The 17,566-nt window shown below is 35.4% G+C and overlaps 2 protein-coding genes across 8 annotated transcripts; both read left to right on the top strand.

Moving 5' to 3' along the window:
* Positions 1-428: 428 nt before the first annotated feature.
* Positions 429-1,764, top strand: gtf2h5 (general transcription factor IIH, polypeptide 5). Of its 3 annotated transcripts, none has more exons than XM_067382989.1 (3): positions 429-489; positions 663-748; positions 1,140-1,764. In XM_067382989.1, the coding sequence occupies exons 2-3, from the start codon at positions 714-716 to the stop codon at positions 1,318-1,320; spliced, it is 216 nt and encodes a 71-aa protein (XP_067239090.1). In that variant the 5' UTR covers positions 429-489; positions 663-713; the 3' UTR covers positions 1,321-1,764. The 3 variants fall into 3 exon arrangements, with proteins under 3 accessions (XP_067239090.1, XP_067239088.1, XP_067239089.1); XM_067382987.1 differs by having other exon boundaries at positions 439-489; positions 659-748; XM_067382988.1 differs by lacking the exon at positions 429-489 and adding an exon at positions 542-564 and having other exon boundaries at positions 659-748.
* A 1,346-nt stretch (positions 1,765-3,110) lies between these two features.
* On the top strand, positions 3,111-17,408 carry si:dkey-12h9.6 (macoilin). 5 transcript variants are annotated; one of them, XM_067382983.1, is made up of 11 exons: positions 3,111-3,219; positions 5,466-5,607; positions 5,782-5,908; positions 6,047-6,170; positions 6,276-6,445; positions 7,813-8,242; positions 8,377-8,535; positions 10,581-10,751; positions 10,951-11,089; positions 13,140-13,314; positions 16,235-17,408. In XM_067382983.1, exons 2-11 carry the CDS (start codon positions 5,488-5,490, stop codon positions 16,420-16,422), a joined length of 1,803 nt encoding a protein of 600 aa, XP_067239084.1. In that variant the 5' UTR covers positions 3,111-3,219; positions 5,466-5,487; the 3' UTR covers positions 16,423-17,408. The 5 variants fall into 5 exon arrangements, with proteins under 5 accessions (XP_067239084.1, XP_067239083.1, XP_067239079.1 ...); XM_067382982.1 differs by lacking the exon at positions 3,111-3,219 and adding an exon at positions 3,946-4,111 and having other exon boundaries at positions 6,092-6,170; XM_067382978.1 differs by lacking the exon at positions 3,111-3,219 and adding an exon at positions 3,946-4,111.
* Positions 17,409-17,566: the final 158 nt, after the last annotated feature.

The following is a 17,566-nucleotide window of genomic DNA, read 5'->3' as shown; positions in this document are numbered from 1 at the left end:
AGGATCGAGTTTATTATGTTTACTATGACACATTTTAAATGTCACTTATAGAAAGTCCATTTTATTTATTATTCTTGGATGAAAAAGAAATATTTAGTAACAGACTAAAAACTAGCCTTATTTTCTTAACTCACCAGCCTTCTTTGTATCCCTACCTCAGACACAGGTTGGTAGTGATGTTGGCTGTGATTTGACAATATTTTTTGTACTGATGGATTAATTGTAGTACTTGCATAGGACCATACTACATTTATTCTGATGGTGACTACTGTATGTCAAATAATAACTGTCAAATCTTTATTACATTGTTGAATAAAGCACTTAAATCGTATACTTTTACTATTTCTACAGTTTATGGGATTATATCATGGATTATATACATTTTATGAGCAACCGTATGGACGGCACTGCGCTCCTGGCCAACAGGGGGCAGTAGAGCTCACATATCGAACGCTAGTCAGTCAGTAGAGGAAGACTTGTTGTTAGACGGTAATGTGTCAATTTTTCATTTTCTTGAAAATTCTGGTTTGTAAATTCATAAGATACTCGTATGTGAGACGCATAGTATGTCAAACGTTTGTAACCAATACAAACATTCATGGTGTACTACTAACTTTTTTATTTTTAATGTTCAAAACAACTTTGCCTTTGTCCTCAGATAGATACTGACGCATTAACTGGAGGAACAGCAGCGTTAACACATCCTATCCAAAATGGTTAACGTCTTGAAAGGAGTTCTTGTTGAATGGTAAGTTTTACAAATCATAACGATTTAAAGCTGCGTCCCGTGATTGATCTCTCATTTAAAAAAATAAAGAAATCAACAGAGATCATCCAAAGAAATCATCCAGTCAGATCAGTTGGCCAAAGCCGTTTTATTTTGCATGGAGTGGGTCGCCACATGGGAACATCACGTGCCCAACAAAACACCATTCACTGTAACCGCTTATTTAATATTTGCTTGCGATATATAAATATACATGGCCGACAGTGGCTAGAGTATTTCTTCAGTGTCATTTGTAATTGAAAACTTGCTTTTGCATGAGGCTACATCCTTGATCAATTTTGAGTGCACCTTTAAAATAAGTCATGCTTTATTGCACCTTCATTTACTATTCTTCTTTTAAAATATGAAACAGTGACCCAGCTATGAAGCAATTTCTTCTATATCTGGATGAGACGTCAGCGTTGGGAAAGAAATTCATCATCCAGGATTTGGATGACACGCATGTTTTCATCCTAGCTGAAGTTGTGCAGATTCTCCAGGAGCGAGTAGGAGAACTGATGGACCAGAATTCATTCCCCATCACCCAGAAATAAATGTCTGAATCTGACAGCAGACCGTACAGTCTGTGAGAGCAGATGGATGTGGAGATTCTTTCAGCACAATTGCACAAACACAGATGCAACTGAAATATATAGATGACTGCCCACCAGAATGATGCATATCCTTCTTGCTTTAATTTGACTGTGTGGCATAAGTTCTTCATCTGAGTGAATTATAATGTTGTGTTTTAAGTTGCATATGTTTCAAAGACAGTTTCTTGAATTTTTGCTCTGAAAGTATCATTAATGAATTGTTTTGTGTGGAAAGTGGCACTTGCTGGAGAAAGAAACAACTAATGATTATATATTATTTACTTTTTTCAGGATTTCAATATTGTATAAAAGGTATGTTATACTACTGAAAGCAGATGGTTTAAGACAGTGTGATTTATATACATTCATAATATACAAGCATCAAATAAAAACTAAAGACAATATAGCAAATGTTATTAGTATGTCCTTACTTTGTTTCCTGGATACATTGCAATTAGTCTTAAAAGCTAGCAGACTGCTATATACTGACAGGTGCCATTTTGTAAAGTTTCAGTTTATTCTCTACAGATTTGTAGTGAAACACCAGATCAAACCACTGGCAAAAGGGTATTATAGAGTATTTAGACAACTGAAATGTGTATAATGTGGTCAGGAAACAGGTGAAAGACTTTACCTTGTGGTGTGAGGGGAAAAAACAGCAAAATCAAGAGTCAGTGTAGCATTACATTTCCAAAGTATACAGCATGTCTTGACTGAGGAAGTGAAAGAGGTGCAGTATACTCTTGAAATTACCTAGGAGTTCACCTAAAAAGAAGAACTTACTGGCTGTGCAACACAATAATAAGATGCTATTTCTTTTATTTTAGCTTCCTAAGAAGACCATCAGGTGGAAATAAGAGGAAGTGTTATTTTGGTCAGAGCTAGAGATTTGTATTGTTAGATCCAGTTTATTTTGCTACCAGGTACCTAACATCCATCCATCTATCTATATATCTATCTATCTATCAAGACAGTCTGAAAACAGAGACAAACTGACAAGGGCCTCTTATGATACAATATGCGTGCAGGAATGTTGTCTATGTAATCCATTTATTTCTCAGAGATTATTATGTTTCTGAGTTGTTTATCTATCTACACTAAAAAATCAAAAGTTGAGAAAACTTCAAAATTTAAGGCAACCAGCTGCAGGAGATTTTTGAGTTTTCTCAACTTGTAAATTGAATTTGTTATAATACAAGTTGAGAAAACTCAAAAGGTCCTTGCAGATTCATCAGTTTTCAAGCATTTTTGCATATCTGAACCCCTTACAAGAGTGACTGAATGATTTTGAGATCTGTGTTTTCACACGGAGGACAATTGAGGGACTCAAACACAACTATTAAAAAAGGTTCAAACATTCACTGATGCTCCAGAAGGAAACATGATGCATTAAGAGCCGGGGGGTGAAAACTTCTGAATTTGAAGATCAAGGTAAATTGTATTTAATCTTTCTTCCGGGAAACATGAAAGTATCTTCTGTTGCTTCCAAAGGGCAGTACTGAATGAAAAACAATGATATTTAAACAAAATAAGAAAAATTGTGACATCTTCATCCTTTTCAAAAGTTTTCACCCCTCGGCTCTTAATGCATTGTGTTTCCTTCTGGAGCATCAGTGAATGTTTGAACCTTTTTTAATAGTTGTGTTTGAGTCCCTGAGTTGTCTTAAGTGTGAAAAGATGAATCTCAAAATGATTCAGTCACTGCTGGAAAGGGTTCAAATATGCAAAAGATGCTGGAAAACTAAATCTGCAGGACCTGGAGGATTTTTCTGAAGAACAGAGCTCAGTTTAACTGCTCAGGACAAACAAGAGACTCATGAACAACCATCAAAAAACATAAAAACAGTCGTGGATCATCAGGTAACCACACACAGTATTGAGAATCAATGTTCACATACTTATGAATGGTGTTATTTTAATAAATTCAGCTATTGTTTTGTCTTGTAGATTATATGTTAACATCTTTTATATAAAATATCTTACTCAGGACAGTACTAAAAAAATAACATGCATTTTGTATGATCTCTCTTATTTTGTTAAAATATTTCAAATTTTCAAAGATTCTGCAAGTGGTTCACATACTTTTTCTTGCAACTCTATCTATCTATCTATCTATCTATCTATCTATCTATCTATCTATCTATCTATCTATCTATCTATCTATCTATCTATCTATCTATCTATCTATCTATCTATCATTACCTGTTTTATCTAAGTCTATCTAGCCTATATTCCAATTAAAGCGAAACAATCATTAGAGCTGTAGTTGTTTACTATTTCAAATGGTAGCCTGTTTAAAATATTATGAATTTGACAGCCACTATAACAACCTTTTTAAAAAAAAATCTATATTAAAAATAAAAATTCAATAAATTATGTTGATTTTGGTTTGTGAACTCAGTCGCTTAAAATATTTACGCGTTTATACCGCATGTGTGTTTGTCACACTGTGTTTGCAACGCGTTTCTGAGCCCCTTGTTCTCCAGACAGCGCAGATGTACTTACACGCACCTCGCTGTGGCGCTCGGTTCTGTGTGAAGTTCTCGAGCGTGCGCACATCCACCTCCACTAACGCACAAAGCGCTTCTGCTCAGGTTACTGTAAATGAGACCTCCAGTCTTACTACAATTACCTGTTTAATGGACTAAATAGCCAGCAGGACCAGAAGCCATAATATGAAGAAACGCTACATGGATATAGGCAGGCTACGGAAAATGAAAAAGATTAAACTCACAGAGAAGATTTCCGAAAGGTATGACACCGCGCGCGCTGCTTTGTTGTTTTGTTATTGCTCTTATTCGTTTTCACCTGAATGGCTCGCGCTTGGCTATTCATAGCGCGCTGAACGGATTGACGCAAACAATAAACAAACAGCATCTCCTGCTATGAGAAGAAATCGGGGTTTATTTTGGAGCTAATGCTCGCTGTGATTTAATGGATGCACTCGGGGCCGAATCTATAATATTTCGTGTGAAAACATTGCGGTGGGCCACGTTAACAAAATATTTAAATACCAAAAAATATCCGCCACTTAAACTTAGCATTGCATATGTTATGGTATTTTATTTATTTCATACTCTGATATTAATAAGCCTAGCTATTATTGATGTTGTTTGATGCAGTGTCATCTAACAAGTCTTGTTATTTCTTCATGACAATACGATGTCTGAAAAACAGACAGTCTGAAAACACAGACAAGCTGACAAGGGCCTCTGACTAGACAAAATGCGCGCAGGAATGTCGTTTATGTAATAGCCTACATTGTATCTCAGAGATTATTTTGTGTCTGAGCTGTAGCTATAGTGTGCCGTGAATTATATTAATATAATATTTAATAGAGCCGTGTCCTTAAGTTGTTGGGTACATTTTTATTCGGTCAGGTTCGCTGATTTATTGTTCCTAGTGAGGGCAAAACACAACAGTGTAGTCTGAACTGACCCTGTCTCTTCTTTATATAGTGTAGTCTTCTGGACAATAGCCTCCTGTGTTTATAGCTACGCTTCATAGTGAAATGAACGTGCGCAGATTTCTTCTGAAACGGTTTCTTGTTCTTTAAATAGCCATGGCAACACTGTAGATTCGACGTTTAGGTGCTGATGCAGAAGATGAAATGTTGCTATGGTTACCAAACACAAAGGGATGTGGAGGGCAGAAAGCCTGAACAAAGGAATGAAGCACAATAGACTGTGCGACCAAAACATGGATTGTAACGTCTTCAAGAACTTACTTTCAGGGCCTTTAAATCTTAAATATATTCTGGTTCACGTTTCTTTTGAGATACAAAACAGGTTTGTTTGTCTTTTAGTCAGTAACGTTACGTAGTAAAATATATAAACACAGACAACGCGCGTTTCTTTCGTAGTTGTACACGGACTTCTGTTTTGATTTTAGTAACGTTACGTCAAAAATATATATTATTTAGTTTTTTATTCATTAAAAATAATTCAAATGAAATAAATTGTCTGTTGTTTATAGATATATTACTCAAATAACACGTTCAGACGAGACATATGTATTATTGTATTATGTATATGTATTATTCACAAAATTAGAGTTGGTGATGCTTTGTGGAAACATAAAATTCTCAATCTATGTCCTGTTTCCAGCGCTTATTCTGTTCTGAAGTTCATGATTGTCTGGATGCTGGTGCTGTTAGCTGACTTTGTTCTGGAGTTCAGACTGGAGTACCTGTGGCCTTGTTGGCTCTTTCTAGGGACCGTCTACACCACATTCCACTGTCATGGACTGGTAATTCAGCATGCAATTGTATTGTTGACTTTTAGAATCATAACAAAAAAATGAATTTTCTTGTTCCATTTTTCTTTCTAATATATGATATTTTAATATTATGTTCTGCTGCATTTATGTGCATTTCAAATTACATTAAAACAACAACAACTAACCTCTGCTTTTCTTTTACAGGCCATCTGTGTGGTTTTTGTGTGTGCAGCATTTACCCTGGACTTATTCTGTTTAATTTTTGTACCCTTACACTGGTTGTTTTTTGCAGCCAGCACATATGTCTTACTCAACTATATGTGGCATACAGGTAAGCCCTGAACGCTAATTGCCATTTCATTAACACTCACAGATATATGCACCTGGAAGTATTATGAACTGTCTATAAACATATTTATTTACTCACTCACTCACTCACTCACTCACTCACTCACATACTTACTTGCAGAGAAGGGAATCTGTATGTCAACTGTGACATTATGGATACTCTTAGTGTACATGGAGGCCTCTCTACGGTTGAGGGACCTGAAAAGCCCTCATGCAAATCTGTCCCATCTATTTGCTGCACACTGGTAGGTCCTGATTGTCAATTTTAGAGTGAAATGTAATTTTGGGTTTTAAATGAACAATAACTTTACCAGCTGGGTTTCACAATGTACAATAATGATTTCTTCCAGCATTGGTTATCCACTAGTGTATATGGGATTTGATGCAACCTGCTACTTCTCCAGTATGTTTAAGCTGCGCTCTCAGAAATCTATTCAGAGTGAGAATGACCTCCACATGGATCTCCTGCAACAATCCCTACCTCCTTATATGCACCTGTACCCAAAATTGTGGATGGAAGGTAGGTGTATTTTCTTTAACGGTACCATATAATGACATATTTCCAAAACTATGTTTAGGAAGTATTTCTAAAATGTTAAGTAGTTTAATTTTATTTAAATAGGCCATTTCATGCCCTCTAGATTTTGTTTATGGGGTCTACTAGAATAGGTTTTTCATGCTTGAATGTTCAAAAAACATTATGTTTTACATATTTTACATCGCAGTGTGCTCTGATTGGCAGCTGGACCAGTGCGTTGTGGTGATTGGTCAACCACTTTGGGGGGGGAATTCTCAGAAGAAAACTACAACCAAGACTTTTCAGGGGTTCGGAAACTGCGCAATGATGTAGAGAATAAAAAAGGCCTGTTCACACCAAGGACAATAACTATAACAATAACAATAAAGATATAGTTCTAAAATCTTTCTAAAAATAAAATAGCAGAGTCCACAATACATCTACAACGATAACGGCACAGAGAAACAATATCATTGGAATCACTTTCAGAATGATTTTTTCCAACTGATGAACGATACAATCAGCCAATCACATCCATCCTGGTATTTAAAGCGGCAGACGACAAAACTGCAGCGCACACTTAGCTGTCTTTTACACTACTCTGGCGTTTTCCACCCTCGAAAACAGAGACTTTCGAAAACACTGCAGAGCCTGTTTTAGTTAGACAACGCCAAGGTTGCTTTTCAGAGTAAACAGACCAAAACGGAGACTCTTGAAAACAATGGTGTGGCTGCCCACATTCACTCTGCGTATCCTTGACGGCCGTGTAAACAATAACATGGAGACTGAACTGAATCTTTGCTGGCTTTGTTGTCATTTTTAGCAGCCATTGTGCAGTTAAACTCTTCATTTTTTTTAATACTGCGGCTACCTACATGCGCAAGAGGCAACTGTTTACACTTGTTCACACATGCCCAGTGTGCATGAATGGTCATGTGACATGCTTTTTCGGTCGTGTAGTGTAGATAGAAATTGATTCTGAAATTCTGTGGAAATGCCAGTGTAGACAAGAATCGTTTTCATTTTAAAATGCCATTTTAAAACAAAAACAAACTAAACGGGGCCTTAGAATAAACAGAATGGTATTGTCCGCTGATGTGGACACTAATAAAGTTATCGTTATAGTTATCGTTCTTGGTGTGTGGACGGGCCTTAACTCCCTTTGGAGTGAACTTTCTGTTTTGTAAGACCTTTGCAGACATTTTTTATCCTCAAACAGCAACATTACACACACAAAATGTAAAAAAGCGTAATAGCGTAATCCTCTTTAAAATTGCTCAAAAAATTCATTTGAATGATGATATAATTTGCTATTCAATTTAGTGATCAAATGTAATATAATTAAAATTGTGACAAATGTCTTTGTACAGATCCCAAATATAAGGTGGCCAAATCCAGGCCGATGCAATACCAGTGTCCATCCGACGCCGTCACCTCAGAGGACAAACAAAACATGGAAGACTGCCTTCAAATCCACAGACTTCCTGCGAGACCCGAAAGAGACACAAATCCACAAACTCCAGGACCCAAGAATCGTGGAGGTGAACTTCATGTGGACTCTACATCAATGCTAGAGATGACTGAAAACCTACCTCAGGAGGACCAGAGCAGCAAAGCTCAAAGACCCTCCAAGAGCTCCCTGCCTAAAGTGCATAGAGGTGCAGTGAATATCCCTAATATCAAAGGGGAGAAGAGGCAGAAAGCCCCCAAAGCCATCAACTTGACTGGGGACTCTGCAGAAAGGTGCTCGTCGAACATCTCACCAAGTCCTCCAAACCCACATGCTGACCAGATGTTGAAGTATGTTTGTTATTTAATTTTTACATGTACTGATGCAGCTCAAAATTCATAGGTTTGCAGAAGAGTAATGGACGGTGGAAAATGGTTAATGAATTTTGAGTACATTTACACTGTGATGTCCATCTGTTCCACAGGCTGGAGCAAGAAATGAGGAAGCTGAAGGGAGAGCTGCAGGCGAGCAGACAGAGTGAGCAGGAACTGCGCAGTCACATTTGTAATCTTACCAACAGTGAACACAGTCTGCGCCCTGAAGTCTCTCTGCTCAGACATGCAAATGAACTGCTGCAGAACAAGTGAGTCCTCTGATCTCTTCCTGTTGGTCTTGGCATTAGTGCTTTGTTGATGTTCGGTCACACTGATTGAAGTTTGACTGCTTGATTTGTGTTTATATATCAAGCATATGGGGGTTACTAACTGATTGCATTTATTTGTTATATGATAACATTAAAATTTTAATAGTTTTTTTTTTTTTTTACCATGGCTTTTATGTAGATTTAGATATAGAATTCTGAACACTATACAATTCATCATAAAAATATTTATTATACTTTTAAAATCTAGGAAAATATAAACAAAGACTAAATTATAAACCATTTCAATATTTATTTTGTGAAAATAATCAATTTAATACAGTCCCACAGTTGTGGGACCATCACAATCACCAAATTTTGTCCCATTAAAGGTTTTTTTTTTTCGTTTCTTTTTTTTTTTTCGAAAGCAAGCATTCTTGGTTACCAAAGAGATGGGGAAAAAACTAAATTCCTCTTATGAACAGAATATATTTGTGTGTTTTTTTTTTCAATTATACAGTACGGAAGAGGATTAGGGCCAAGCAATAATAAAAAAATAAAACCATCTCAAGATTAAAGTTGTTAAATTTTGAGAAAAAACTCGTTAAATTTTGAGAGTAAAAAGTCAAAATAAATTGTTGAGAATAAACTCATTAAATTATGAGAAAAAAACTTGTTAAATTTCGAGAAAAAAGTCAAGATAAAAAGTCGAGATAAAATGTCATAATTTAACAAGTTTGTTCTCAACATTTTATCTCGACTTTTTTCTCGAAATTTAACATTTTTCTCATAATTTAACGACTATTTTCTCGTAATTTAATGACTTTATTCTCAACATTTTATCTCAACTTTTTTCTCGAAATTTAAAATTTTTCTCATAATTTAATGACTTTTTTCTCGTAATTTAATGACTTTATTCTCAACATTTTATCTCAACTTTTTTCTCGAAATTTAAAATTTTTCTCATAATTTAACGACTTTTTTCTTGTAATTTAATGACTTTATTCTCAACATTTTATCTCGACTTTTTTCTCGAAATTTAACGAGTTTTTTTCTCGTAATTTAACAAGTTTGTTCTCAACATTTTATCTCGACTTTTTTCTCAAAATTTAAAATTTTTCTCATAATTTAACGACTTTTTTCTCTTAATTTAATGACTTTATTCTCAACATTTTATCTAGACTTTTTTCTCGAAATTTAACGAGTTTTTTTCTCGTAATTTAATGAGTATATTCTCAACATTTTATTTTGACTTTTTTCTCGAAATTAAACAACTTTAATCTCGAGATGGTTTTATTTTTTTATTATTGCTTGGCCCTAATCCTCTTCCGTAATACAGAGCCCCTCATGACATACAGGAAAAAAAATAGTAGGCTAAAATGTAATTTATTTCTGTGATGCACAAAGTGCAATTTGGCTCACTGTCTCATTTAATAGCACAATTTACTATTTTGCTCCTTCGATTTACTAAATCGTCTGCACGATTTGCTATTTCGTTCCTTCGATTTACTAAAACGTGTACACGATTTACTATTTCGTTCCCTCGATTTATAAATTATGTGCATGATTTATAAATGAAGGGAACAAAACAGTAAATCATGCAAATGATTCAATAAATCAAGGGAACAAAATAGTAAATTGTATCCACAATTTAATTTTTTTCTTACATGTCATGTGTGGGGCTCCGTATGATTAAGCTTATGGAAGAAATTGTGAAAATATTATTTGCTTGTGTTTAGGATACATAAAATGCTAGCTATTAAATGAGACAGTGAGCCAAATTGCACTTTGTGCATCACAGAAATAAATTACATTTTAAAAATATATTAAAATGATCAAATAAAATAAAAGCAGACTTGCTGAGCATAAGAGACTTCTTTTAAAAAAACATTTTATTAAATCTCTTGAATGGTAGCGTATACATTAAAAATGTATTATGTGCTACAAAGATAACTATGAAAGCTCATGCTTTTCTTATTGTAAGAGTATGCGTAACATGAATAAATCTAACGCTGTCCCTTTAAATTCTTTGGTGTGCTGCTGTGCAGGATTCAGTGTCTCACAAAATCCAGACAGAAGGACAAACAAAACTGTTCCTTGCTGGAAAAGAAAATCAGAATGGAAACAGAGGCTCGAGTTGCGGTAGAAAAACAAATCACAGAAGTCAGAGCCCAAAAATTTGATGAAGCAACGATTTTACTCCGGAGTGCATCACATAGGTAATTGTGTTTAAAAAGCAAGAATATGCATATATTAATCATGTATATGTGATGTTGAATGATACTTAATCTGTCTTTGAGACTAGGTCTAAATGGCCTGCTTTTCAATCATGGTTATAATTGGCAGTAGAAATCTCAATTCAAAATAGCAATGGCAAAATAAACCTGTAAATTGTTGTATTTTTTCCATCCACTATAGGCAAGAACACTGTGAAACTCAAATGTTGAGGAAAAAAGCTAAAGATCTAGACTCAGAGTACAAACAACTACAGCTGGAATATCAGGAGAAAGAAAATCGAATGATAGCTCTAGAGAATGAAGTGGAGGTAAAGGACGCGGTTCGTAGATCTGTTCAGTTACCTATTGCATTGAATAGATGTAATGTGCTGGATGTATGTGGCTCATATTTTTGTGTTCATGTTATGACACATGTGGATCTGGTAGCTTGATGTCTGTGGTGTTCAGTTCGTGGCTCTTTTTTTTTCTTGATTGGTGTGGGTGAAAGTTTCTGTGCAGAATGCTGATTCTGTGTTATTCCCTGCTGAGAAATCCATCACTAGCATAAGGTAGGCTATGTTTTGGATGCTGAGCACATCATGGGATGCTGGTTACTGTTTTTTTTTTTTGGTTCCCTGCGAGGCCAGCACTAAACCAGCTCTAACCAGCAGGAACCAGCCTGGACCAACATGCAATTTATGCTTGATTGTGCTGGATTTTTCAGCAGAGTTTCTTTCTTTTCTTTCTTTTTTTTTTTGGTGATTATTTCTTGTTCCTTGCCCAGTTTAAATGCTGTTAGTGCCATCTGTTATATAAATCATGCCAAGACAGAAACCACATCTTTCATAAACCATCGTGCAACCTGAGAACTTTTGTATTATGAATTTAACATCATTCACTCTAAAAATGCTGGGTTAAAAACAACCCAAGTTGGGTCAAAAATGGACAAAACTAGCGATTGGGTTGTTTTAACCTTGCAGTTGGGTTAAATGTTTGCCCAATGTGCTGGGCAGTTTTATTTTAACCCAACTGTTGTTTAAAAATGACTAAACAAAGAGGCAACAATAATAATCAAAAGGTGATCAATTATTAATAAGCAATTTAAAAAATATTTATTATTTAATAATTATTCATTAAACTTAAACTTATTAAACACATTAATAAATGTTAATTTCCAACATACTTTGTGTTCATTTTAAGCAAGCAATACAGTATAAACAACAGTTGAGTTAAATAAAACTATATAAAACCCAATTGCTGGGTTTGCCCAGTTTCAACCCAACTTGGGTTGTTTTTAACCCAGTATTTTTTAGAGTGTTCAAACTTGTTTTTCTCTTAAAATGGAAAGCATTTCTGAACTTTTTTGTATTGAAATTGAAAGAGTAATGCAAGTCTGCAAGACAGATATTTATTAAACTAAATGTGTGTATACAAAATTTGAATAAATGCAAAATGTATGATCCACAACAACATATACTCCTATAATGGCCGAAGACAAACGTAAAATGTAAAAGTAAAGTGTGTAATTTATTTTCCTCTAGTGGCGACCAAAAGAATGACAGAAATCATTATTAATTATTCGCTGCTTCTGCATATTTCCCTGCATACTATATAGAATCCAAAAGCGGAGCATCAAATGATTTGAATGCACAAATGTCCAGTATTTTTGTCCAGTAGGAGAAATATGCCCAATTAACATAAAAAATATATATATATTCTTAAGTGTGTAGCCAGTGAAAACTAAAATCCCATGATAATACCACTGGAGATGAAGCTCTGTCAGATTCAACATTAAAAATGGCATTCTACAGGACATTGTATGTAATATGTTAGTAGAATGACTGTGGTCACTGTGATTTTGCCAAGTAAGACATGTTCGTGGATCAATTTTGTTGATACTGGAACAGCATTCCTGTCTAAACATTTAGTCCTAACCCTACCCATAACTTATCCCTAAAATCAGAGGGAAATATGTGAATAACACCGATGTAGAAGCACCTTACCCTGTATGTAAGCCTAAACTTGACATAAACTGTAAACTTGTCCCTTAAATCTGATTGGTTGATTGGAATGTTGTTGTTATAACATGTTCTCTTGGTGAAATCACATTCACCATCTGGGACCATACTTAAAGAATGTACTTCAGCAAGTTCTTAATCAAATTCAGTGCACAGTCTTAAAGTTGAAAGTACTATTTCAATAACAGAAAACAATTACACACTTCAGCCTTTTTTACTGGAAGGTTGATAGCCCAGTTATTTGAAAACTAAACAAATGAGATTCAAATGTTCACCTGAATGATTCAAAATTGCTCAAATCTTTCATATCACCATTATTTCATACTGTTCTGTTCTCGTCTCATCCATGCAATATTCTCCTGTTCCTCTCCAGACCCTCCAGAGGAACAGATGCAGCGAGCAGGAAGCAGACGCTTTGCTCTCAGCTCTGTCCTCCTTACAAGACAAAGCTCAGCATCTAGAGTACAACCTGAGTGCTGAAACCCGTCTCAAACTAGACCTCTTCTCAGCGCTGGGAGATGCACGCAGACAGCTGGAGATAGCGCAAGGTTCATCTCATTTCAAATTATGCCAGTCATCCATCCAAGACCCACACTGCAATTATTTTTTTTAAGAATGCATGATATATCGATACTATATTGGTAGATTTTTAGATTTAGATTTTTAAAGGCACACTATGTAACTTCTGGCCATTTAGCAGTTAAAAAAAAAAATTGCATGCATTTTGTGGAAGAACGATATTTTGGCTCTGCGTGACTGCGGATGATTATGACCCTTTACAATAGATAATGCTTGAGCTACATATGGCAATTTATCTGTTCAATAAAATACCTTACTGTTTACGTATCTTTTACAGCATTTCAAATCCCTCAGTTCACGCCATCTCCAAAAAGTCAAGCCAATGTTGATTCTTGTTTTATTACAAGCTCTGCTGCGTTCTCTTTTCTGTTCGGTGTTTGTTTAAAACGGGTGATTCCGCAGAGGTTTGAGATTTAGCGTGATCATGTCAACCTTTGTCACTCCTTGTGACAACAAACTTATACCACTCCCACACCATACGTGCGTCAAAGAAGCCGAATATGATAAGACACACACAGGCGAGTGAATCAATAAATATGCAAATTAGCCCCACTTCCACTTGCTCACGGTAGCTCATAGATCCACTTGGTCAACTTACTGAGGTAAACGCTGCACAATGTTATCACTCTTTACAACGTCGGACACATAATTAATATGTTTAGCCTTTTGCTTGGCTATGTTGTCAAACAGCTAATAATGTGTTGCTAATGTTACACAAACCATGTTCCTGTGAATCACATGTTCGGTTCTAACAATCAGCATCCTTACAAATGCTTTAACAACTCAGAATGTCATAACATCGTAATATACATCATACACACGCCATATTGCTAAATCTACACGATTTTCCATATCAGCAGAAAAATATACTGGGATAACCTGGCTTCTCTTGAGACTCCCCTGCTAGTTCGCTGTTAATGATATGCTAAAGCCTGCCGGCACGTTGACGTGATTGGTTAATGTAGTTTGTGACGTCACAGACACCAGATATTTCACTTTTTTCACTGCAGATTTAAGCGGAAAATACTCAAAAATGTTGTCGACTTATGAATTTGCACATGGTTTGTCTTAAAGCATATTAAAAACACCACATAGATTAGACACATTAAAAATTTGATTTTAACCACAGGGGTCTTTAATTGTTAGTTTGTGTTAAATAATGTAGTTCATGTTAAAGGGATAGTTCACCCAAAAATGAAAATGTGATGTTTATCTGTTTACCCCCAGCGCATTCAAGATGTAGGTGACTTTGTTTAGTTTAGTTTAGTTTTTATTTGACAAGCCTTTATAAAAATTTTACAAAATAACAAGTATCCCATACACTTCATAAAAAACTGTCGAGGATAAAACACAATAAAGCCACTGGCTTATTTCCATTGCGGCCCTCGATGTTAATATAAAGAATAGAGGCTACATACAGAAGTAACAGAGCAACAGTATCTCCCAATCAACTTAAAAAACATATAAAATAAAAATGCATTCACTTATGACAATAGACACGCCACAAAGCAAGCTAGCTTATATCACCAAACAACCATCTTTTTACCAAACTTTTGAATCTCCCAAAATCTTTTACTCCCTTTAATGACGCTGATAATTTATTCCATTCAATAGCACTAGTATACAGAAAAGTATTCTTCCCTACCAAACTTTTAAATTTGCATGGACAAATATTAAAATTTCTACCCCTTGTACCATAGGAATGCTGTTGTCTCACCATGTAAAAATAATTTTCTAAATAACTTGGAACTACATTATTAACAATTTTATGAGTCATACCCAATTTTAAAAAAAGCACCCTTTTTTCCACAGTCAATAAACCCAACTCCTTAAACGATTCACTATACAAATGTGTTCGTGAATGCACTTTTAAAATAATTCTAACTAATTTATTTTGAGCCTTTTGCAATTTATCTTTAATACCTTGAGAACAACTACTATACCAGAAGGAGGTAGCATAATCAAAATGGGGCTGAGTCAAGGCTCCTGCCAACAATTTTAAGGACTGAACATCCAATAAGTCAGCTTATTGGATCAGCCATCCAATAAGTTTCTTCAGTAGAACACAAATGATGATTTTTAACTCCAACCGTTGTGGTCTGTCAGTCAAATAATGCTAGTGAATGGGAACTTCTGCTATAAGAGTAAATAAAACTTGCTTAGACAAACCCAAATTAAACCCTGCCGCTCGTTACGACACATTGATGTCCTAAGACACGAAACGATCGGTTTGTGCAATAAACCGAACCGTATTTATATAATTTTTTAAATCTAATACACCACTATGTCCAACCGCGTTCAGCACTCGTTAGTAAGGTCTGATCGCGCTCTGACAGCGGCAGTGATGTCTCGCTCTCATTGAAGTATATGCGCGAGACATCACTGCCGCTGTCAGAGAGCGATCAGACATCACTAAGCGAATGCTGAACGCGGTTGGACATGGTGGTGTATTAGAGTTAAAAAATTATATAAATACGGTTCGGTTTATTGCACAAACCGATCGTTTCGTGTCTTAGGACATCAATGTGTCGTAACGAGCGGCAGGGTTTAATTTGGGTTTGTCTAAGCAAGTTTTATTTACTCTTATAGCAGAAGTTCCCATTCACTAGCATTATTTGACTGACAGACCACAACGGTTGGAGTTAAAAATCATCATTTGTGTTCTACTGAAGAAACAAAGTCACCTACATCTTGGATGCGCTGGGGGTAAGCAGATAAACATTAAATTTTCATTTTTGGGTGAACTATCCCTTTAACAAATTTGTTAAAGACAAAACTGTATAGAATGTTAGTATAATAATATAATATAAATCATTAAATTAATATAAAATGATTATTAGCTTGTTGGTATCGGCCACAATATTAATATCTGTTTTACTGTCTTTACAGTTAAAATTTTGAAACAAGACCACGAGGTTAAAGAAATGAAGCAGAAGCTTGCTGAAGCGATGGCCGTGGCTCCAGGTATGTCGTACATGACCCCGAGGTCCTCTATGCCTCAGTATCTCAAGTTCTTCAACTCTGAGCGCTACATGCTGAATCCCAGAGCACTCATGTACCAGTGTCTTAAGAAATAAGACCTGCGAGGACAAATCGGATGGCTTTTGAAGGATTGTTTTGACTCGACATTCCAAACACGGGCGCATCTCTGCTTCAAGGTTTGCCTGAAAACTTTGCCTTTTGACAATGCCAACTGCCTCTGGTGAGTCTACGGCCGTGTTTACGGATTTCAGCAGAGACACTGATGCTGGTTATAGTTGACCTTGCTTTGAGCCAAGATTAATTTCAGATGAAATCAAAGTTGACTGTAAATACATTGTTGACCAGCGGATGTCCATCGAATGCTGAGCAAACCGCTGCGAGCTGCATAGACAGCAAGATATCAGTATGAAAAACAAAAAAAAACGTGAACTTGATGAGAACAGTTCATCATGAGGACAGGATATCCTGTGTTGGGTGTAAAACGAAGAGGCTCTTCTTCAGCCATGACAATAACAGGCCAATGCCTCACTTGGTCATTCTGTGCCTCATTATTTATGTGAATTCAATTTATATAACAAGCCAATATCAAATGTAAGTCAGTATGTGAATATTTGAGTGCTTTGTACTGTTTTGTATTCTTTTTACATTACACACATACAGAATTGACCAACACCCCAAAAAAAATGTTTGTAGGTTTTAATGTTTCTGAAATCGTTGCCTTTTTTATGTATCAATGGGATGTTTTTTATGAGAAGTTTATTTTTCTGGCTTGACATACTTTTTTTTTTTCTTTTTCCCTAAACCAAAATGAAATAATGGTTTAATTTTGTAATTCTACTTGTTGGTCTGCATGCCAATTTATGTAAATTGATTGTTTTGGACAAAAAAAGAAAAAAAAAGAAAAAGATTTTGATGTCTAATTGTGCATTTGTGCAAGGGCTGTTTTCTTCCAATAATTCTGGAAGCAGTAATAAAGTCATTTTCAATGATAATCTTGTATTCTTTTCCATAAGATTTTCTGACAGAAGCCACTTAAAAATTCTGTCATTCACTCTCAAGGTTGTTCTAAACCCATGTAAATTTATTTTGTCTGTGGAACACATAATGAAAGTCAATGGGTTTCAGTGTTTTTTGGAACCCTTTGACTTATACTGTATGGACAAAAATGGTTAAAACCTTCAAATTATATTTTGTATGTATTCTGCAGAAGTCAGTCAGTCATACAAGTTTTGAATGTCA

The sequence above is a fragment of the Chanodichthys erythropterus genome, chromosome 4 (assembly GCF_024489055.1).
Source record: "Chanodichthys erythropterus isolate Z2021 chromosome 4, ASM2448905v1, whole genome shotgun sequence".
NCBI classification, from domain to species: Eukaryota; Metazoa; Chordata; class Actinopteri; order Cypriniformes; family Xenocyprididae; genus Chanodichthys; species Chanodichthys erythropterus.
The sequence above is the reverse complement of the archived record's forward strand: the minus strand, read 5'-3'. Positions and strand labels throughout refer to the sequence as shown.

What these genes read in the sequence shown, in the direction of transcription:
- gtf2h5 (XM_067382989.1), top strand. Translation starts at nt 714, where the DNA reads ATGGTTAACGTCTTGAAAGGAGTTCTTGTTGAATG. An exon ending in AAAGGAGTTCTTGTTGAATG is followed by an intron (nt 749 to 1,139) that starts GTAAGTTTTACA and finishes AATATGAAACAG; the next exon opens with TGACCCAGCTATGAAGCAAT.
- si:dkey-12h9.6 (XM_067382978.1), top strand. Translation starts at nt 4,035, where the DNA reads ATGAAGAAACGCTACATGGATATAGGCAGGCTACGGAAAATGAAAAAG. An exon ending in AATGAACTGCTGCAGAACAA is followed by an intron (nt 8,536 to 10,580) that starts GTGAGTCCTCTG and finishes GCTGCTGTGCAG; the next exon opens with GATTCAGTGTCTCACAAAAT. An exon ending in CTCCGGAGTGCATCACATAG is followed by an intron (nt 10,752 to 10,950) that starts GTAATTGTGTTT and finishes CATCCACTATAG; the next exon opens with GCAAGAACACTGTGAAACTC.